Here is a 22,813-nt window from a genome sequence, read left to right as displayed (position 1 = left end):
TCTGAGACATATTTTAAATGTCTCTTGAAAGAGTCAAATATTTCAGGTCCAGACTATAGCGGGAAAACATAGCAGGCTTCACCTTTATGATCTGGTACTTCTTAAAATAAGTTCTACGGTTCATATAAATTGCTTCGTAGGAACATGCAAATTAAACTTGATTGTATATTCCAAATATTGCTTTAATTTCTTCATCAGCTTTACTCAAATTTTAACTTTCCTTCACACACACACATACTTTGGGCAATGCATTCTTATCAGGCAAGATCTCTTAATCTTTCAAAAGATTGCCACATATATTCTTTCCACTGCCTGTAATTTTTGGTGCCCTGAATCTCCTGAGAGCTGTTAGTCTTCACTTCTTTCCTACTTCACACGTCAGCTGCTGCAAATTTGTTTTGCATTTCTGTCTCTGAAATGTCCCTAACTGTTCTTGTTTATCCACTTCTTCTGGCATTGCTGGAGATAGTCACCTGTGTTGCATCAAACTCTTTCCTCACTTGTCATTTTGGGTATATTCTTAGGCTGTAGTCTGCTCATAAAATTGCTTTCCTGCTTCTAAGTGACTGTTAACGCAGTACTGCCAATGCTACCATCATACTACAATTCTTGTTCTTTCCCAGTGAACTAATTCTCTTACTGTGATGAATGAAACACGTAGTATAGCCTTATACACAAAAAATGGTAAAGCTTATTAGACTCTGCCACCAGCACAAGGCCTTTAAAAATGATGGATGCAAGTTTGCTTTTGTGTGTCTTGATCTACTGTGAGGAAGTGGTCGTTTATACCTGTTTAAGCAAAACCACGTGCCTTTCCGTATATTCTAGACTTACAACAAGAAGGCATCCTCGAGGAGGAAAGAGTATCAGAATGGCTCTACAGCCACTGTGAACGGGTACACAAACAGCTTTTCTTCCCTTGAGAACAATGTGAAACAAAGAAAACAAAGGAAGGATTGAAGACCAAACTGAAAAACCATTTTGATAACCCCAACAACAAAATCATCTGATTGTAAGCACAATAAGAGTTGTGCACTAATACTCTAATGGCTACTGTAACTATTCCTGCCTAGAATAGTGTGATTTATGTAGGACTTAACCAGTGCAAACACCCTAGAAACTGTATACAGAACATAAAAGTAGGTTAAAGTTTAAAAATAATTCTGGGCTGTCACTGACCCCGCTATAGACTGTGGAAGGGAGTATTATTGTAGTATACGACACTGCTGTTGCCTTACTAGTCAATATGATAGGTGCTGAATTATGATTCACAATTTCAAAACACTGTAATCTAAACTCCATTTTTTTACTGTAGATCGTGCATGTGATTGTAGAGGTAATTTGTACGATGCTGGTTTCAGTAGATAAACACACATGCCTTAAATTAAAAAGCAGGGCCCAAAGCTTATTACTGGTTTAAAAATTAGGGTATGTTTCAACTTTTCAGTTGACTGACTTTTTATTAAAAAGTCATTTAGAAGAATCCATTGATCATTTTACTGTTCTGTATGTGATACACAGCGTTAAGTATCTCTTACATGATACAGTGAAATTGGAAGTGGCACATTTAGTTTTGTATATTTGGCTTTAACTGACTAAACAGTCACAAACCAGATGGAAAAGTTATTTTACCTTTTTAATAGATCTTATTTTTTTATTTGAAGTATGTCACTAATGTAAAATTAATTGGCGCTTACACAGTCCAGGAAGACTTAACTATTGTCTCTGAGGTTTAGGGTATATACAGGGTGGACCCATCTTTTATTTTCTCTTTCTTTTTCTTATTTCTGGGAATTCTTAAATGTTAAATGAAGAGTGGTTTTTAATATGGAAACTGGCGGAATTTCAAGTGTTGTTACCATAGCCATATCCACGCTTTAGAAGCTACTGTTTAAGTCTGTGACACATCCAAAAGCGTATTTAAAAACGAAGACAGAAAGATGCTTTTCTGACGGAATTGTCTGTATTTAAGTTGGTATCTGTACTGTTCTTCATGTAGCGTATGTTCATTTTTAAAATGTGCCTAACAAACTTTTTTTTTTTTCCCCAAACAAGCAAAATGAAACGGTCTAAGTCATATGTAATGTTTTTTAAATGTTACTGAAATGTGCTGGAGATGCCTGTTTCTGTAATGTGAGTTGTGTATATCACCAGTAATGTTTTGGCTTGTTATCTGAGGATTTGTTTAGAGTGCTTGTTAAAGTTGCTCCTTCCTGTAAAATCTTGCCTTGCACGTATGAGGAGCTAATTGCAAAGCCAATATCTATTGCTGGGATGTTATTCTGGTATCTGCCGTGGTGGAGTTTGGCTTATGAATATCTTATTCATTAAGCTCTGAAAAATGAAATTGTGCAAGACGTTCAGTTGGTCATTGCTCAAGTTTAGCTGTTTGTTTTTGATATTTATGTAAATGCCAGTTTTAACATGTTTAATTTTTCTTTTTTTTTTTAAATTAAATCTTTTAAAAAATTTTTGCACATCTTTTAGGGAATTAATAAGTTCTCCTGCTAGCCTTGTGGGTTTTCATTCCTTGTTTTGAAGGAGACAGTGTCTGTTATGTTTACATTATCGAAGCTTGAGTGTGTGTCTTCATTTCTAGGTACTGGTTTGCAGAGTCTTTACATAGCTCAGTACAGCAGCTACAGTGTTCAAAATAGGCTGTCTAAATGTGCTAGAAATAAACCCTTGGCTCATCTGAATATACCTACATTGTTAATGTTTGACATAGTTTAATCATTAAAACACTTTTGATGATCTCTGCCTGAATTCTCTAGTGGGTTTGTACAGATCTAACACATTGCTGCTTCCTGCGCAAGGCCAAGAAGGAATTGTCTTGGCCGAATGACAGCTGCAGATACTCAGAGAAATTTAGCGTACCAGAGATTTGGTATCAAATTCCATACAGAAACCTTTGGCTGTTACTGAACACGGCTCCATTGCCTGGCTGTAGAAATTATTATCTGTGTGATGGATTAAACCTCCCAGTGGAATTAGTGACTCGCTGAAAGCAGAGCATCCCAAATGGCTCTGAGGCTGAGCACCGGCAGAAAACTTAACAGGGGCCGAGAGGGACTTTCTGCCTCCTATACACTGTCTGTAAACTGGAAACGATACTTCTAGCCAGAATGTGAGCATTAAAGAACACTTTTGCAATTTCTCTACAGCTCCTTTTGCCCTTGAGTGGTCACTTCTGAGCTCTATCTCATGTGAGTGCACTGCAACAAGCTCAGATAGCTTGGTGATGGACTTAGCAAAAACAGAACTACTTACATAGCTGTCTGTCTTCGAGTTTGCAGGCTCTTAATACAAGAAGCGTAGACCAAGGAAATGTGTTTTGCATTTTGTATGAAAGTCTCAGAGGTTTTGTGTTGTTCTGGTCTCTCCTGGAAGGGAGCTCCAGATGCTTCAGATGAGTGCTAAGATAGTTTCACAGTCGAATTTGCAAGTACACAAGAAAGAAACTGAGTTTTTTTCTGAACAGGGCTCAGGAGGGTTACCAAGAGCAATGCAGTTCTTCGGATGCTGAGCCAAATCGGCAAGTTGTACTTACAAGGCAGAAGCCACAGCACCGACCTGGCCTTGCTCAGGGAGCCAGGGCAGACCGGGCAGCTGCGCTCCAAGCTCAGCCATGGACAGAAAGAGCTACAGCATCAGTAACGTGCACAGCTGCAGGCCAGAAGTTTGTGGCTCCTTGGCACTCTTCTACAGTTACCTGACCTGGGGCCTTTGGGTTGCCTCAGCTTCCTGACTGCCTGCTCTTCTCTTAATAGATACAGCTGTGGTTGGGTGCTCGGGATTGTCAGAGTCCTCTGAACAGACTGTTCACGTTGTAAAGGCTGGAGAGGTAAAAAAAGGGCCAACTGCTGCCAATGGCCTGGAGAAAAAGCAGGCTGGGGAGAACAAAACACTTCAGTAGCTATTTGCAAAGGGAGCGGCCAAGCTTCAAGCTGTTCCATCAAGAGCTGACTGAGCTTCCAGTACTTGGACCCTACAGCTCTTTATGATGGAGAGGGAGGCAAATGCTTTTGTTGAACTGTGCTTGGGGTAGGTAAGCTTGGATGTCCATCACGTAGCCTTTCCTAGAGCTGTTCTGATGCAAGTACCTTGAGTGCTGTGTTGCTGCAGTGTGAGCCACCTCTAGGGCCGGGGTCACCAGGTGCTGGGGTTGCTGGTGCTTGCAGAGGGTAGTGGAAAGCAGAGAACACCTCTGGAAATCTAGGAAGTCTTTTTCATTGTTAGTTTTACTTAACACAAAGCAGATATTAAACAAGTGCTGGAGCTTCTGATAGGACTTTTACAACCAACATTGGGGCAGAGGCCCCTAAAGCCCTATGGAGAGTCTTCTAGGGGTTGCCTCTACCTCTGATGTTTGGTTGCTGTGATGAGGCACAAGCAGATAAAAATGTGTGTGTTGTGTGTGACCGAAATGCTGTTACAAGGCATGCATTATTCAAAAAACAGATGTAGAAATAAGCTGGATGCTGAAGGAAAATGTAAATAAATCATAGGCCAAATTACTTTGACAGTGTGGGTTCTGCTGGGAATCTGCTGGAAACCGAACAGGAGGTGATTAAATTATGGATAGAGATATCTCTCTCTTGCTAGATAAATGCTGCTGAGAATTGTGTTGGTACAGGAGATTAACTTTGTGTTGTCACTGTCACCCTCCAGCCAAGAATTGTTTAGCCAACAAAGGTGAATAGTTGTAATTACCAAGATATTGCAAGAACAGGGCTAAAAAAAAAACCAAAACTACTTGAATCCCATTTTAAACTTTCAAACCATTTAATGTAAGTTGAAGGATATACAAAACAGGGTCTGTATGTTTCTTGATTTCAGTAGAATAAATCTGGATAAGCAGGAGAAGCTGAGTGCCCAGGGGCTTCAAAGACATGGCAGTAGAAGAGGCATTATGTCTTAAGTCGAAGGTGCTAAAATCATCTCAAAATGGGGAAAAAATAGTAACAAATGTCTAGTCTAAAAAAATTATTACTGAGTCAAGCTGGGATGGGGAGAAGGAGAAAAAAATACACGTCTTGTGTTTCAAGGATATATAATGTAGATGCTATGTTTTCTGTAGGGAAAATGTAAGTAGTGGTACCCAGTAACTGGTAGGCTTCATAGCCCGATTTCAGTATGATGCAAGGCTTCAGAATAAATGGAGGGAGTGGTTGAGTCCATAGAGGTAAACAGAAAATGGGAAAAATGGTTTTCTGGAAGTGATTCACGCGTAACTTACCGATATTATTTAACAAAAATAATTGTCTAAAAGGAAATACGTATTTCATCCATCGGGAATAGGTAAAAATTTCTATCTCAGAACTGATTATCTAACTAAAGGGTATGGTGACCCAGCAACAGGCTCTACACACCAGCCAGGGTCAAGCTGATGGGAAAATGGTTTGTCTTGATGATGCTTTCAGCCTGAAGGGAGCCTATTAATAATGTTTTTAGTAATGACTACAAAAAGTAGGAATATTTGCAGTGTTGTCTGCAGATAGCAATGTTAGGAAGCAGCGCTGGTGCCAAGGGGGATTACATACAACAACAGATGTCCTCGGTGGCTGCAGTAAGAGAGATGGGATTAGTGTAAGTGTTAAGTCACACCCTCAGGGACCAGTACCAGAATTTCAACTGCTTCCCTGGGAGTTTTAGTTGGAAATGACTGAAGAGGAGAGAAAGAAAAAAAAAAAATCAATAATGTTCTGTTCAACAACTTACAGCTGCTGCTACGAAAAGAGAAGGATAAACATCTCATTTGCTAACCAGTCTGTATTTAGTAGGAACAGGAATGTGCTACAGCAGAAGGGTGAGGCTCTGGTAGCTTTCCTTCTGAAGAATACGCTTTCCCCAACCCTGACTGTGGCCACCCATTTTCAAGAAAGCTGCATCTAAAAGATCAGCTGTACAGAAGAGCTGCTGGGACGGTCTGAGGAACGGAGTCTTGCAAAGTGAGAGTGGAGCAAAACAAAGGTTGTGAAGGAATGCGATCGGCGCCTACACACACACCATGACAGTAGGCCGCATGAAGGAAGAAGAGCTATTTTAATTGTGTTGACACAACACAAATGGATATAAGCTTGCCAAGAGTAAACTTTGGCTCGAAATTGGAAGAATATTTTTGTTAGTGGAATACGGCTCTGGAGCAGTTTTCCAGTCAGAGTAGTGTGGAGGCCGAGGGGATTGTTTGAAGATGGGGCACTGGTCACATTTAACGTCGATATCCGTCAGTTTCTGGATGAGGCTCTAACCACAGCTCGGTTTGTAGGACCAGGGGATGGGACTCCACGGTGTCCCCCCCGCGTTTTGGCAAAAAGGAGATGGTGATGCCTCTGTGGAAGCATGTTCAAGGAAGAGCAAATTGCTGCCAAGCGGAAAGAGGAGTGTGGACGAAAGTGAGGGAAGCAGCCCTGCAGACACCAAGGTGAGAGAAGGAGGAGAAGGAGGTGCTCCAGGCGCTGGAGCAGGGATTTCCCCTGCAGCCCCCAGAGGACCACAGGGGAGCAGATCTCCACTCTGCAGCCCATGGTAGACCACCTAGGAGCAGATGGACAAGCTCTGAAGGAGCTGCGGCCCATGGAGAGCCCCTGTTGGAGCAGGTTTATCCCAAAGGAGCTGCGGCCCGTGCCAGGGCAGGTGAGAAGCATGAGGAGGAAGGAGTGGCAGAGGAGCTGTCACGGACTGACCACAGCCCTCATTCCCCATCCCTCCTGCACTGCTCGAGGAGGAAGGAGGTAGGAGAGTCAGAACAAGGCAGTGAAACTGAGCCTGGGAAGAAGAGGGGTGGGGAGAAAGTGTTCTAGGTTTTGCCTTCGTTTCTCACCATCCAAATCTATTGTAATTGCTAATAAATTAAATAATTTTTCCCCAAGTTGAGTCTGTTTCGTCCATGAGGGTAAGAGGTAAGTGATCTCCCTGGCTTTATCTCAACCCACAAGCTTTTCATCTTATTTTCTCCCCTGCCCTGTTGAGGGAGTGAGAGAGTGGAGGCCTAAAGAGCATCAAGCACCATGGTACAGCTGGAGCTCTTGTGATTTGGGAAACTGTGCTCTCTGGAGTGAAGCAACTGGATTTATTTTTATTTTTTTTTACCTTGTTTCTTCCGAGTCTAATTCATGACAAGGCAACTTCTATTCCAGTAATCCGGCCTATAATTTTTGGAAAATTTTTAAAGGCAACGGTTGAACTTCCTGTTTGCTGAGGGAAGGTACCACAGGGCACCATGTGTGGAGGAAGCCCATGGCCTGCAGAAACCTCCTAAATTTCCCCAAGATAGGAGTTGCCTCACACTGAGAAGAGGCAGCTGGAGCTCTGATTTTCAAACAGGGACTGGGCAGCAGTGGGAGAGGAGAATCAGTCTCATTGCGTTTTGTTTGGGAACAAGTAAAGCTTGATGAGAAATGAATCTGTTCACATGAAAGTGCAATCCTGTATGAGGTGTATCCATCTGTGCATTCGCTTCTCCTGATTTGGTGTAAAGGGGAATGCACAGACGTTATTGCACAATTTTACTATTTCTGCCTTATTCGCAACATTCTCTCTAGGATTAGCCAGCACAGAGTTAATGCTATGTGATGACAAATTGCATAGTCAAGGTGTTTAAAGTGAAAGCAAGTGAAATATCTTCCATGCATACTGAAGCACCATTATCACAGTATTTACGTAGCTGGTTAGACATATGGTGTCACGTCCCACTGAGCAAGCAGGAAGCTTGTCTTCGTGAGCTACTCTATCTGCCACTAGAAGCCAAATGTTTACTAAATGCTATTAGTTCTGTTTTACCAGCTGCTTTGGGAAATCGGCATCTCAGATCACATAGCATAAAAAGGAGCTTTTTGAAATAAATAAGTTTTAAAAAGCTTTAGCCTGTGTACTTATTTAAGTATCTTGCTTCCATTAAGACCAATGGGACCTCAGTCCCTCAGGGCCTTTCTAGGGCTAAGCTCCCAACGTGTTTGTGTACCTTTGGAAAGGATTCCCTCTTTGAAAGATCACTTTATCGGTTTCCTTTGCTTCCCACAGCACTTGGCGTTGGGAGCAAGAGCGTGAGCCGCTCTTGGTGCACTGAGCTATTACAGGCTTCAGACATCTGACGCAAATGAACTCCTGCTCACCAGAATAGTGATGAGTTTACAGAAAAGACCAGGGCATACTTGCTGTGCATACAGATGGCGTAACTATTACCGGCTTTGTTTCCTTTTTCATTTTTTTTAAAGATTTTGGAAAGTCATCATGAAAAAAGCCCCTCTATCCTCAAAAGTTTAAATAAAGAGCTAAGAAGTCTTTTTAACATCTCACTCTGGTTTCTACAGTAAGTACAGCTCAGCAGGAAATGTTGGGGAAAACTGCTGTCCATTCCCCTGTTACAAAGCCGTCCAAGAAGATTTTGAAAGGAGTGGGAACTCTTGGAGTCAGACTGGGCAATTTGGTGATGAGTGGTCTGCCTGGTTCGTCAACATTTTTTCAATATGCAATATTTCATTTAAGTTCCTTTGTAACACAGGAAAATCAGAATTGGCTAACACCCATTTAGTTGGGTCAGAAAGGAAGCGAGGTTACAAGGTTTTCAGAAATCTCCAGAAGAAGTGCTGAGCCAACTGCCTGGCTCCAGCCGGCAAGAGCACTTAGAAAAAGTGATAGCCAACATGAGATTTTATTTTATGATTTTATTTTAAAGGTAAAGGAAAAAAAAAAAAGCAAACACGTCTTGCAGCCAAAAATCCACCCTTTAACACCCTCCTTTAAGGTGTAACCTCCTTTAACACCCTGCTGCCTGCTCGAGAAGGAGAAGCAGAGCAGGTTCTTGTGAAACCTGGTAAATTGGGTGAGCATCACGGTAAGTGTTAGGTCGGAGGTTGGACTCGATGATCTTGAGGTCTCTTCCAACCTAGAAATCTGTGTCTGTGTGTGTGTGTGTAAGTGGGTATAAAAAAGTGGTGTTAGCTCGGTCTTTCTGAGATTTACTATAAAATGATGCCCTCTCCTGGCAGCACGTGTGAGGAGACAGGTGGGGACAGGCTGGTGCCTGCCTGCACGGTAGGACCAGGATTTAACAAGAACTGCAGCTGGCACAAGGGACAAATATACCAGCATTTGGTACAAGCGAGAATGGCGTATAAATATGTACACTGTAACACAGACTTCACAGTCTTCCATCAGAGACTTTTTCCTGGCAATTGCACTGTGCTATGTTCTTCCAAGGCCGTGTCTAGACCCTTTTTAAAAGGAGGACTGAACAAAAAGGGAAGTTTTAGGTAAACAGGTCTCCTGACCGATACTTGAAACACCCACACGGTAGTTCCTAGCAGTAAGAAAGATCAGAGTGTGGTTTTGCATAATGGAGACAAGAATAAAATGACATTGCCCTTTACTTCACCGCTGCAAAGTCTTTGCAATCAAGAGCTATTGCTTTTCCTTGTATGAAAACAGGGGTCATAAAGTAAGAGGAGGTTAAAAGCGAGCATATCTTAATGGCTTTTATGCTGCATCTGACTTGATTACACAAGTAAGCTCAGTAGTGGTGATTTGGGGGGAAACACAGGCACTGTTTTGATTAAAATGGTTAAACTGCAGATCTGTTTGTTCTGGTACCCAGGACAATTTCAAAGCATTTTACAGGTAGAGGTGAGGGAATATGTTCAGGCAGGGAAGAAAAAAAGAAAGAACTCATTAAACTCAGCCTAAATCTCAAATCGAACACATCTAAATGTTAATCTTCAATGATGATGTAATACATCATCATCAATACATACAGATGGCTCGTAATTATTTAATAGTATTCAATATGGTGCTTTGTACTAGATGAACATGAGTGAGCAAACCCCAAAAATTCTGGCCTTGGAAGAGCACCCGGAAAGGTGTGGACAGAAGAGCAGCACCACTGTAGTGCGGAAGAAACTGTCTTCCCTACTTTGGCACCTCAGTGTGATCACAAGTGAAAAAGTGCACAGTTATAGGAGCATAGAAAGCGTGAGCTTCCAAAACAGCTTCACGAGGCATGGAGGGATTGGGTTATGTTAATTAGAATCAGTGGTAATTAAGATCCTGCAGTTCTCTAGAGATTTCATCTGTGAGGAAAGACCACCGTATGTTCTTTCTGTTGGGCAAAGCAGGAGACTATTTAGGAAAAAAATGAGAGAACATGGTTCAGTGGAAAGCATTCAGAGGAAGCAGAAAATGCACAAACTGCCAAAGAGAAAAAACAAGGCAGAGAGAGACTCTAGTGGGCAAGGAAGAAGATTGCTCCGGTGACTGTTTTGAGGAGAAGAGGGACAGGGAGAGAAACTGGAGAATATGAGCTGAATTGTTCTCATTTTCAGCAAGGCCAAGGAGATTCTGACACCAGATCAGGGCTCTGATCAGCTGTCTCAGCAGTAGGAGTTAGTGCACACCCAGTAACAGCCCTGATACTTACAGAGCAGGCTCCATGCAAGGATGGGTTTCCCTAGGGTAGCACTAGGATGTGTTCTCCATCCTTTCTTCCTTTACACAGCCACATTCACCATCTGGGCACAGTTTTGCTTCTCGAGGTGTTGTTCTGAGTCCACGGGCTGCCAGCCAGCCTGCCTCTTGTCCTCTCATCTGTACGGACTGTGGTGGTGGGCCTGGCCCACGTACTCTGATGTCGCTGTGTGCTGTACGGCCTTGTGGCGTAGGTTAGGAATGGAGCTCACTGAAACCTCTTCTGTCACAGGTCTTGATGGTTTTTGCTGAGTATAGTCATTTGAAATATCAACAGAGAAATAATCAACATTCAGAGCAGCATGAACAATATCCCAGTACCGATCCTGAAATGGCAGCTGAGGCTCTTGACAGTCACGTTAGCTCATGAAGTGTTTCAGGCCGAGCAGTTCAGATAGCTGGGGGCTGTGCAGGAACGCCTCCCTCCTGGCATCAGGCCTTCGCCCCAGGCCACGCTGCTGTCTCTTTCCTAACGCTCTTCATAGGCTTCACTTCAAAGTTTGCAGAGTTACTTCTCCATGCCTATCATGCCTACTTTTGCTTTCAAGGAAAGAGCGGAGCGATAGTTACTGTTTTCCACAATTTGGATTTGGCTAGCTTTCCACAACCTGGGTTCACTAGGTTCAATTTCTATTTAGCTTTTTGCCCAGATTCAGCTACCTTTGGGTTCTTTTTTTTTTTTTTTTTTTTTTTTAACCACTTGCTATTCAGAAGAAAAGGTAGGGATTTCAACTAAGAAATCCTTGAAATTAGGAAGGAAAAATCAGTGGTTTTTGTTTGTTTGTTTGTTTGTTTTAAGTAACTTAAGTTTTTGTCTAAAATCTAACATCCCAGATCTTAGTTCCCACTCAGAGCTGTAGTTATACTACCTTAGCCTAGTTCAGTCTTCGTATGCTTTCACTTTCCCACCTCCATGACATTCTTGCATCAAAATACTGCCCCTTCACAGGCAATTACTGCAGTGGTCTGGCAAGTGCCTGAGAACCCTCCCTGGGAGAATACTGTATCCATTACCACTGAGATCCTAAGCCAATATCTTCTTGCCATTTATTTTATCTTTTGCTGAAATAAATGTTGTCATTCTTTTGTCCTTATGCTTCCATTCCTGTCAAAATGTTTTATGGAGAAACGCAAAATAAAAATACTTTCCTATTAGCAGTACTAAAAGATAATGGAAAGAGGAACAGTCCTGGGTGTCTGCGAGCCTGCCTGATGTTTGCTATACTAGAGCAACAACCTGTAAGGCAAGTCTTATCCTGTTGGCTGCTGAAAGATCAGATCACTTCAATGCAGCAACTTCCTATCAAAATAATGATGAATGGATGAGAAGTGTGCTGGAGTTGCAGAACTGTAATAACTTTGCTGGCTGTTGAGATGCCAGCTCTTCCTGAGGGAAAGGTTATATGTTAATCATTCGTGTTATAATGGGAAGAAACCGGGTCACAAGGAGACTGAACACATTCTAAAAATAATGTAATCCAGTTAGGAAATGAAGAGGTCTGCAAGATGCAAACTTAGAGGACGCTCTGTCTTGACTCTTTTGTCCTTTGAAACTGAAGATCTCAGATCCAATCCTACATTAGCAGTGTAAGAATTGAACAAGTGAAGGCAGCATCCCGTGTTAACCTCTAATTGAGTGAGGTTGGATAGCCAGCCCACTAACAACAGGTGGTGGTAACTATTTTCACTGGCTCCACTCGACCTTTAGGCCACGTGAGATAATTTGATGTGGTTTGTTTGCACTTTTTTAAGTTTAAAGTTTAAGAAGGTTGAAGTCTTCCAATTGTCTTCACTTTTTGAGGGTGTCTTGACAAAGCATCTGTGTTTCCAGGTTCTTAGCCGACTAAAGAGGAGCACCAAGATTGCCAGGGAGATGCAGAGTAGAGGGGAGACACCTCTCCGCTGTCCTCAGCCGCCTGGCGGGTGGTACAGAGGAGGAAGAGCCAGGATCTTAGTGGAGGGTCACTGCAAGAGAACAAGGGGTGCAGTGGAAGGACAAAGGTGCAAGTTGCAGCAAGAGAAATTCAGACAACATATAAGGAAAAATTCCCTGTCAGGGAGCGGTCAAAAGTGGCAGAGGCTGCCCAGAGAAACCATGGGATCTCCATCCTTGGAGACATTCATATTCAGCCTTACCTTACTTTCCTCCAGAGCCAGGCCTCCTCTTCCTGAATGTTTCATTTGAGGACAGCCCATGAGGGCTAAATTACAATTTTCAAACAACCTGAAACTTAGCTGGATTTTTACTAGCCAAAGCAAGTGTTCCTCAGTTTCTGGGGTTTCTGTACAGGATCTTTCCCACTGGCTGCAGCATAGCTTTTACCTTTGCTCTGGAGCTCAGGGAAGATGCACTCAAGAACATGTGATGGTCATCTCTCATGTTTGTACCCCTCTGTTTCAAGTCTTTGCAAATTTCTTCTGAGTTTTCTTTATGTCTTTTCTTTGTATCGGGTTCCACCACTCAAACTTCCCCATTTCTTGCACAATAGATGCTAAACTAACATGGTTTTCTCCTGTCTTTTTAAGCTGTAGCTAAATAAACAAATAAAACTTAACTTCTTGGACAAACAGCCCCACCTTCATTTTGATGTGTTCCATGTTTGTTAATACTTACTGTCAGAAAAATATACCCTCGCTTCCTAAATCCTTTGCTATTTGTCCTGTCCCTGCTTTGCTACCTTAACATTTTACCAAAAAGTCAGGTTATACTTGGTCTGTTTGCTCCCTTGATGAGCTCTTGCCTTTATTCTGCATTCTGCTTCCTACAGGTAAGGACAAACTTCCCCATCAAAAGCCACTTTACCTCCCAAGAACCTCATCAAAGCTTGCCTGTGCTATAATGCATGGAAGAAAAAGTGTTAATAGCCTGGTTTGTAATCAGTGCTACTGAATCACCCTATTACTAACAGAGTGCTGTTTACTTGCATCTATGTTCTGCAGGGATTAAGTCAAATAGAAACTGAGCTTTAAAGAAAAACAAGTAATAGTGATGAACTAAAGAAAAAAAAAAGTTGGAAGAGAAATGTCTTGTAGAGTTGGAAGTAAGGAGAGATGTTAATGAGGGCTTGCAGGCAATGTTTTAGGCTGATGTTTCACGAGGGGAACTGCCTACTAACTCCTACCAGGGGGAATAAGGGCATTTGTCAAAGATACGTTGGACTGCTTCCTCCATGCAGTTTGTTGGATTGCAGCTCAGAGATGCCGCTGCGCTCTGTGCTGGAGTCACGCCTCGGGGGGCCTACTATTCCTTCTGCCACTGATCACACGGCGTGCCACACCACGTGTGTCACCTGGGCCTAAACCAGTAAGCCTTTCAACATCCTGACTGTCAACACTTGCTGTCTCCAAGCCTTGTGGTGTGCAGAAGACAGCTTTGTTCCTGACCCAGGACAGCTTGTCCTTCTGCACTGCCAGGGACCTGTGGGAACACCGCTAACTGCTTAGTGCCTACAAGTGGCAAAGCCAAAGCGGGGAATCTGAATCATGGTTGGTAGGTTTTTGCCTTTTTTTTTTTTTTTCCGGTCTCTATTCTCATTCTATCCACAGACTGTAAAAAAAAAAATACACAGATCTGTATCAGTTTAATGCTCCTAGGAAAGTGAAAGAACACAAAGCAAGGCAAAGGAAATAAAGTGCTGCGGGCAGGCTGGGTGGGGTGCATTCTCACCCATGAAAGCAGGGATTAACGTGACTCACTGATGTATGGACACTGAGGAGCCGGGAGCCTTTCCAACATTTCCAGCTAGCGAGATCATTTATTGTACAAAAATGACTCACTGACCTTAAGAAGCAGCCAGAGGCTCTCTCTGGAGACTGCTGTAAGGGCAGAATAGTCTAATAGATGTGAAACTGCACCGAATAAAGCTCCTCTTGGGCTTGTTACTGATCACAGAATGCACAACTCTTTTCAACTCTCTGAAAGTGTATGGCAACTTCTCCTTGAGATTTTCAAATAATTTTAAGGTTGGTGCTCAGTTGCCACCGAAAAATGTAAAATATACCTTAGCTGTGTAGTGTTGAACTTTCAATGTAATTTTTGAGATCTTTTGTAGCATGGGTGTCCATTTCTCATTTATTAGGGTTGCCACAGAGCACTTTACCCTAGGAAAAATAAAAAATAAAAAGTAAACAAACAACAACAACAAACACCCCTAAGGAAAAACTGGAAAAACAGGCAAAAACTGCACTTTGCTTGGGGCAGAAAGAAGCAGTTCTACGATGCAGTAGGTTTAGGTGACTTTCAAAGTTTGTTATTTCCAGCTTTTATGACTCTGGAACATTTTTTAATTTCATCTTGTTGTGCTGAATATGAAGGTACATCACATGAAAGGGGAGCCAGTAATACTTGGAGTGGGCAGATAGTGTCTTCTCCCCAGGAAAATGTGACCACTTTACAAACTTCCCTTTCAAATCTGCTTCCGGTTCCCATCTGATTCAAATGGGAGTGTGCCCTTTGCAAAGCTCAGTTGCAATGATGATTCCTGAATGTGAAGTTATGGCAGTGCATCTGCAGCATGGAGGGTCTGTGATGTGCAGTCTCAGAGGAAACTGGTGATTTCTCAAGACCCTGAAAGTCTGGCCACATCTTCTGCCTGTAGACTACACAAAGCTCCAGTTTGCATAGAAATGAGGAACCACTAAGAAGGGAAAAAAAGGAAGAAAAAAAAAAAAAACTAAAACCAGCAGCTGTTCACTCCACTGTTTTAAGCAGGGGTACTTACTGGGCCTGCTTAGCAGTGGAATGGTCCAAAAGTGGTTGGAAGTCATTTTAGCTTATGAGTTTACTACATGCACTATCAAAAACAGCAGCAGAAAATGGACCAGACCAATGTGTAAGCACGTATCGTGTGTCCTGCACCTGCATGAAGCCTTTTCTCTTGTCCTGTGTTTTTCTCCGTGTTGTCCAGAATGGTAGGTATGATCTTAATAGTAGATGTTTATCCCAAAATCCATCCACTCATCGATTGTTTTCCTCGGGAAGATGTTTGTTCTGAACCAGATGACTGATTTTTTTCCTCTGAAGACTTAACTGAATGTGAATGAAAGAAGAAACTTCCCATGAATGAGTAACCATTTAAACTTTGGGTTCCAACTATTTTTGTACTTCTGCTTTTTTTTTTTTTTTTTTCACTGTTAAGTGACTAATAAATGTGGTAGTGGTTTCTATAGCTATGTCTGAAAAGCCCCTTTGCACAAATCATTTACACACAAATAACTGAATTGTATGATTCAGGAAAAAAAAATGTAATGAACTCAGCTTTTGCTTGACATCAGCAGCCTCCACCTCTGTGACGATTGCTCATTAAAGGCCTGATAAGCAATTGCAGTGTGCACTTTCCATGTGTGTCCAAGACAGGCTGCAGAACCAGTTCTTAATGCCAGTAGTCAGTGTTGCCCCATTTCTTGATGTTGCTTTTCTCTGTTTTTTTTTCTGTACAGAAACTTTCAGAGACTCTTTTCAGTGATTTGACTGCCTCAAGGGAAAGTACATACCAGAAAACTTTCATGTCCCAAATATGCACAGTAGGATTAAAAGACATCACCTCTGGAATTTATAAGAGCATCTCTTGCTTGTACGTATTTAAAATTTAGACTTTTAATGTATTTTGCATTTAACTCAAGAAGGAGGATCAGCAAAATGAAGGGGGCAAACAGCAGCTAGGAATGGCAGGCATCACTTCCAAAAGCAGATGACTAAAGCATAGACCACCCATATTGAAAGGACATAGGGTTCACCTGGTGAGGAGGGGGTAGAGGGAATTTGTGTCTGTTTCCAGGAGGTATGAAAACTGCTGCCAGTTTGATGTACTAGGACAAGACTCTATTTTAACAGCACTTCTGAAGCTGTAATTCCTCATATGGAGATCAATTTGCCTCTTTTGTCAAGGTGAGCTGGAGGCATGCACGTACTGTGCGAAGAAAAGATGAGAACATCCTGACTTTCTCATTTTGCAAGGACTTTTACTTAGCAGACTTCAAGTTGCATGGGAAAGGGGATGTTAGAAGCAATTTTCACACATGTACCAACAACAATAAAAAGGTATTTTGCCACAAAATTAAAGCTATCCCCAAAGAAGCAACTAGCTAAATGCAACTATTTATATATATATATACATATATATATATATATAAGAAAGCTAGGGAAAAGAAAAAAAAAAAAAAAAACAGCAGAAAAATAACTTTGGCCTCAGGTCTTTGGTGTGAGGTGAATAACAACACAGGTACATTCCTTCCTTAAGTTTCAGGTGTGCAAATACAAGCACAGAGCCAGCAGGAGTTCCTGCCAGACAGGGGCTACAGGGCTTCACAGGAAGATTTTTCTGTGTCATTTAACAGGCTGACTGAACTGAAGCACAAGTCTTCAAGTAATCATAAACCTGGTGAAGGACTTCAGAGACTTAAGAATTCATCATAGAGTAACACTGCCAGTAACAAGGAAGGCCGGAGAAGGTCCCATCTCATTAGTTAATAGGAAAGGGTGATAACATCTCGAGGGGAGAGCTGTGACTTCTCTCACACGAATGTCTGAGACTGATTAAAACCACACCATCTACAGTAAGACAGAAAACAGGATGAGCAGTTAAAAGACACTGTTGGACATAGACTTATAGAACAATTTGGAGAGAACCTCAGGAGGGCACCTGCCCAGCTCACTGCTCAAAGCTGTACTACCTTCACAGTTAATTCAGGGTGCTCAGGGTCTTGTGCAGTTGAGTTTTGAGTATCTGTCTCCCAAAGACGAAGATCACACAGCCTCTCTGGGCAGTCTGCTCTAAAGTTCAACCACCCTCATGGTGAGGAGTCTTTTCCTAAATGTATGATCTGAATTATTCCTGCTGCAGTTTGTGACAACTTGTGATGGCTCAGCATAAGCCGCACTGTACCTTTCGTTCTTGGTCTCTGCTTTTCAGTTTCTAAAGTCAACAGCAATTCCCCCAGATCCGTCGGGCAGGACTGCCCTCACCCACTGGTGTTACCGAGGCAGTTACAAATCTGGGGGCTTTAATTCAGTGACAGCCTGTCTGAAAAAGCTTCTGGAACTCCTCTTCATGAAGGACAAATGGATAAGTGAAATACAGAGAAAGCAAAAGACAGGCTTGTCCTTCTGTGCTGAGAAGAGCACAAGGTGTAAGAAAAGCCAGTGATCCTTGCTAAACTCCACTGTTTGTGCTGTGGCACAGCAGTGGGTATGTAGGCAATCACCAGAGCGTGTCATCAGATTGCCAGAAAATTGCTGCACCGCGTTATTAGATACGCTGAAAACTGTACTGTATTTAGTTTCAAACACAGGGCCATCTCCTGAAAGGGTAATGGTTTGTTCAGAGCAGATTCAGAACAACCTGCAATAATGTGCTGCTTCTGTGGATGGACTCATAGCAAGGCTGGTCAGACATCCCTCAAACTGAGTGGAAAGACAGAAGGAAACTCTCCATGTCACGATGTAGTGCAAGATGGAAAAACAACAGCCAGCAGAGCTAACTAACCCTGGCAGAGCACCCTGTACAGCTTCCAGCACCTAACCGACTACGTTGGTTTATAGAGACATACCCAGATTTCAGTGAGTTTGAAGTTCAGGCTGCGTGAAGGCTTCACAAGGTAGTCAGTGCTGCCTCCCCTTGTAGGAAAATCACCTGCTAGCCTGTGAGGACTCCAGCTGCGGCTGACCTGGCTGGAATTTTTGAGATGAAGTCATAGTGCCATTGGATTATCTTGTCAGAATTACCAGTGTCCCAGTACGAATCCATGCTGCCAGTGAAGCAAGGTATGCAAAGTGGCTAGCACAGCTAGGACAAGGAAAGGCCAGGAGAAAATAGTGGGGGTAGGCAGGCCTTTTGTAAAGGAAAGTGAACTTGTGGGTGTTCTCCTGCTCACAGGAAAATTGTTGATGACAAGCACCTGCTCAGAAGCCTGAGAAACTCAGTTATGTACCCTCCTCCTGTGTGAGACACAATAGCAAGGACAAGAAAAACCCATAAGAAGCAGATTTTTTTCAGGTCAGTCTTGAGCAATAGATAAGCTTAGAAATATACTAATGTGATGAATTTTAGCAATGGGACATAAAATGAAAAAAAAGAGCATGTTGGCTATGATTTTGACAAGGCAAGAGGCAACAATTATCACCTCATCAGTACAAGCAGGGGTTGCCCATGCTGGTGGGATGTCTGTCTGGGTTTGTCTAGTTCCCAGTTCAGATGTGAGGCAGAAGTGAAGCTGGTCTTTGTTGATCTTTGCTGGAGGCTGCTGTGATGATCAAAGGGAAAACATTTGAATAAAGGGTATTGGAAATGATTTTATTGGTTTGGATAAGACGAGGCCAATGAGGCACATGGAGGGAGCTGAGGGATTCCAAGGGATGACAGAGAAACCATCTTAGGAGGCCACACCATACTGCTGAGCCTGCGCCTATAGCTGAGGTACCTCTCTTCTAAGAGCAACTGGGAGAGGACCTGGGATCAAACAGATAGCCAAGTGTAATTTGGCATTTTGAAAGCTGAAAAAGGCCAGATCTTGTGTCACTGTTATAATTTCCACCAATCACTTGGACACTGAGACCAGCCCAGTTGGAGGAGCAGCTATGCTTTCTCAGGGGCAAAGCAAGTTATGCCCCATTGCCAAGCAAGCGACCAGAAGGAAACTCTAGTTCTCCCACAAGGCGCTCCTTTCAGTTGCCCAGGCTGTGGAGAGGTTCCACTCGTTCTTGACTGCACAGCACACCAAATCAGTCCAAGCTTTAGAATATCTATCTGCATGGACATGTGAGTCTGTGAGAAGATGTAGTCTGTAGAAACTGGAACAATGTGTGCATACTGGATCACCACAGCAACTGATTATACCAGCAACGGTGGCTGTTCTGAAGTCTGGGAGTGAGTAACTGATAGGAATTCATTTTGGAATTACCTACAGGGGAGGCTGGATTCAGCAGAGATGATACTCCACCTGACCCTGGAGAAAAGAAGAAAGAGTTGTCAAAGATATCAGAAATGAGTCAGTTCCTACGAGGAACAAAGAAAACAATAATTATAGTGACATACCAAATTCCTGTTCTGAAGCAGGTGGACATGAAAGACTACGCATTTAGCAATTAGACATTCTTTAGATCACAAAGGGGAAAAATATGAAATTGCAAGGAAGAAAAAAGCACCATGTTCAGTATGCAAGTGTCAATCCGTAAGATGAATTTTGCATGCGTGCAATGTTCATGATATGAAGAACAACAAAATTAAGTGTATTCACACCAGATACAAAGACAGGATGAGAAACTGAATGTCAAATCAAGAGATGATACGTGTGAATGCACTAGACTATGGAGACTGGTAAAATAAGAAAGCAGAATGGCCATAAACTAAAGCCATTTTTAGACTACATGAAAATACTGTCACTAAGATATTGTAATTTATAAGCACAAGACCCACAGAAAGCATTCTAACTAAAATTTTAGGAAATCCACAGAAGCCTCCGGTTTCAATGAGAGCAGGTGAATTCATGATCTTAATGAAAAAAAATAAAAAATAAAAACAGGAATAATAGTTTATACAACAAGCCAAATGCACAAGCAAAACAAGTAAAAATAAATATCCAGAGTTGAGTCCACCAGAACATCTCAATATTAATGCCATTATGATATTACCATGATGTTTTTGCATCTGTGAAATGGCTGCCACCCGTTTTACCCCAGGAAGGAAATCAGATGTCTAGAACATCACTTGCTTTGCAGACTGTCTGATGTGTTAAGAGAAACAAATTAAGAAGATCAATAAAGCTAATGGAAAAGCTAGACTTCACTGCCAAAGCATTAGAGCTCACGGCTTTAATAAAGAATTACCAAGAAATAAAGTGAAACATCTATTTGCATAGACTCAAGCACCCCAAAGAAATCACTAAAAAGAGCTCAGTCCCTCAGCTTTACAATTGGAGCTATGTTCTTTATATGGCAGAACAAGACATATTCCTAGCATTTGATGCTAAAACACTGTCACGGGGGAAAAACGCTTTATGCATTCAAGTTTATGCAAAATTTAAAGCACTCAAGCTATTGAGTCAGAGCTGTTCAAGAAATTGCCATCCCAGCAGCAGGATTTTAATATCCAGTTAATAAGTTGTTACAATGGTCTGTTCTGTGCTATATGGACTGGTTCTCAGTATCTCCCATGGGAGTATGTACTGAGTTGTGACTTAATCCTCATAAAGGCAAAACACTACGTTTTTGTAGTCTGGCAAAAAAATAGTCCAAGACATTCATCAGAATTTAAGCTCATAGGTGAATTCTGGGCTGGTCTGTCCATTTTATAACCTACAATGTAGATAAGTCTGTCTTATACGATGTGGCCAATAGAGAACACCGCAGAATGTGGCACTTCATATAGCACTTCTGTAAAGGGGAGGTCTGGGCAGGAATGGGAAATTAAACTTTGAAATTAAAAAAAAAAAAAAAGAAAAAAAGTGTTCACTGAATGTTACCAAAATAACAAAGCTATAAGAGCTACACTACCTACAACTGACTTCTTATCCAGAGCAGTCTAGAATTCAGAAATATGGTAACTGGATAAAATATGCAATCATCCACCTGCACTGATATCAAGGGCATTAACAAAAGCAGTTTCAAGACAAAAAATGAAAGGGAAACAAAGGACAAACAAAACTAAGCAAAGTTTTCAAAATGTGTCCATCTTTCTTTCAAAGTAACCAAATTACAGGGGAGAAGCTTTTACTTATCCCTTTTAAATACTGAACTGTGAGGACAGTATAAGCATTTCAAATGATGTTGAATATAGAGGCAGGCAACTTGAGTACACATCAGGGCCGTCTGGGAACAAAAGCCTGGGTCTCCAGAAAATAAGCATCTTCAGCAGACTTTTACACAGGCCAGAACTGTCTTCTCTCTACAAAAGACATGTCTATTTGTGGTGAGTTTATGCTCTGTGTCTGGGAATTGAATCATATTACTTCATCCTGCTGCCACAGCTGATCAAATAGGAAGGCTGAACTGGCAGATAAAATTGTTATTTTTAAGTCTATTAAATGCAGTTGGAAAAAAAATTCAAAGGAAAACAAATTGTCCAGCCAATTTAAAAAACTATTGCACAAGGAGTAATCGTAGCATCTTGGTATAGTGTTGTCATCCAAACACATGTGTTCCTTGGTACCTGTGGTGCAGCACTGTGAAACTCAGCAGTAATAACAGGAGGACCAAAGCAGGACGAGAGACAAGCAAAAGCCAATGCCTGCAGTGGCTGAGAGGTAACAGTGCTCCTGTAAGTGCAGGGAGGAGAGCCTTCTGTGTCAAGATCAGGGAAAGCCATGCACTTGAAGGCAAGACACAAGTGCGGCCATGGAAGAGAGTGAAACAGGTACTGTTGGCAGGACAGGTAATTCAGCCCATGTAAAGGGCCACCGACTGCACCTGAGGTCAGTTAAAGGTTGTCATCGCTGAATGATGTTGCCAAAGAGGGGAAAAAGAGATTTTTTTTTCCCAGAGAAGCTGTGGATGCCCCATCCCTGGAGGTATTTAAGACCAGGCTGGATGGGGCATTGGGCAACCTGGTCTGGTGGGTGGCTTCCATGCCCATGGCAGGGGTTGGAACTGGGTGGTCTTTAAGGTCCCTTCCACCCCAACCTATTCTGTAGTTATATGAAAAGGAAGGCTGATGGTGGCACTGACAGAAGCACCAGCTTTGTGTGGCAGCAAGGCAACACAAGCCTGATCAGGTGGCTGCTCCGTAATAGCCTACCTGCAGGCGTCTCTGCCACCAGCTATTGTCTTTCATCAGTGCCTGGCACCTGAACAAAGGGCAGCGGCAGGCAATGCATGCAGAGATGGCTGCACCTTGGGCACTGCTCCGCAGGGTTGGCTGGCTGCTTCTGGGGCCTGAACCCGAATGCAAAAGCTTGCTTTGGGCTCCAGGTTTTTTTCCATACCAATGTCTCTTGTCATTGCTGATGACTGAGATCCATCTGTGGCTGTGGTTTGAAAGGCCATCCTTCCAAATAAGAGCTTGCAGGTTGGGTTGAATTTAAATTAATTCAAGCTGTTGGCTCACGTAAATTGGTAGTACACATAGTGTCTTTTAGAAACACATAAATCTGTTCCTAGCAGCGGTCGACACCAAGTACTTCTAAGGAAAATGTAAGAAACCTTCTTAATCCTCGCTAGTAAAAAAAAATGTCATAAGCTGTAAAATATGAGGCTTAATATCTCTTTCTAGATGTATGCTGATATATTTCAGATGTTACACCCATATAAGTAATAAAAAGCAGATCTTCATTTATTATTTATTTTCTACATTTCTGATCTTTTTTTTCAAGCTTATCTAGTGTTCAACCTTCATGAGGTAGTACAACAACACCAGTAGTA

The 22,813-nt window shown here is 42.2% G+C and overlaps 1 protein-coding gene across 5 annotated transcripts in view; it reads left to right on the top strand.

The window, feature by feature from the left end:
• The window catches only part of ELOVL5 (ELOVL fatty acid elongase 5), a 50,681-nt gene extending 47,927 nt beyond the window's left edge, over window positions 1-2,754 (top strand). For all 5 annotated transcript variants that reach the window (XM_040553950.1, XM_040553952.1, XM_040553953.1 and 2 more), the window contains exon 8: window positions 829-2,754. In XM_040553950.1, the coding sequence (XP_040409884.1) occupies window positions 829-960 (132 nt within the window). In that variant the 3' untranslated portion in view covers window positions 961-2,754. The remainder of the gene's footprint in view (window positions 1-828) is intronic.
• The last annotated feature ends 20,059 nt before the right edge of the window (window positions 2,755-22,813 follow it).

Source organism: Cygnus olor, chromosome 3 (assembly GCF_009769625.2).
Source record: "Cygnus olor isolate bCygOlo1 chromosome 3, bCygOlo1.pri.v2, whole genome shotgun sequence".
NCBI classification, from domain to species: domain Eukaryota; kingdom Metazoa; phylum Chordata; class Aves; order Anseriformes; family Anatidae; genus Cygnus; species Cygnus olor.
This window is presented reverse-complemented; position numbering and strand designations above follow the sequence as displayed.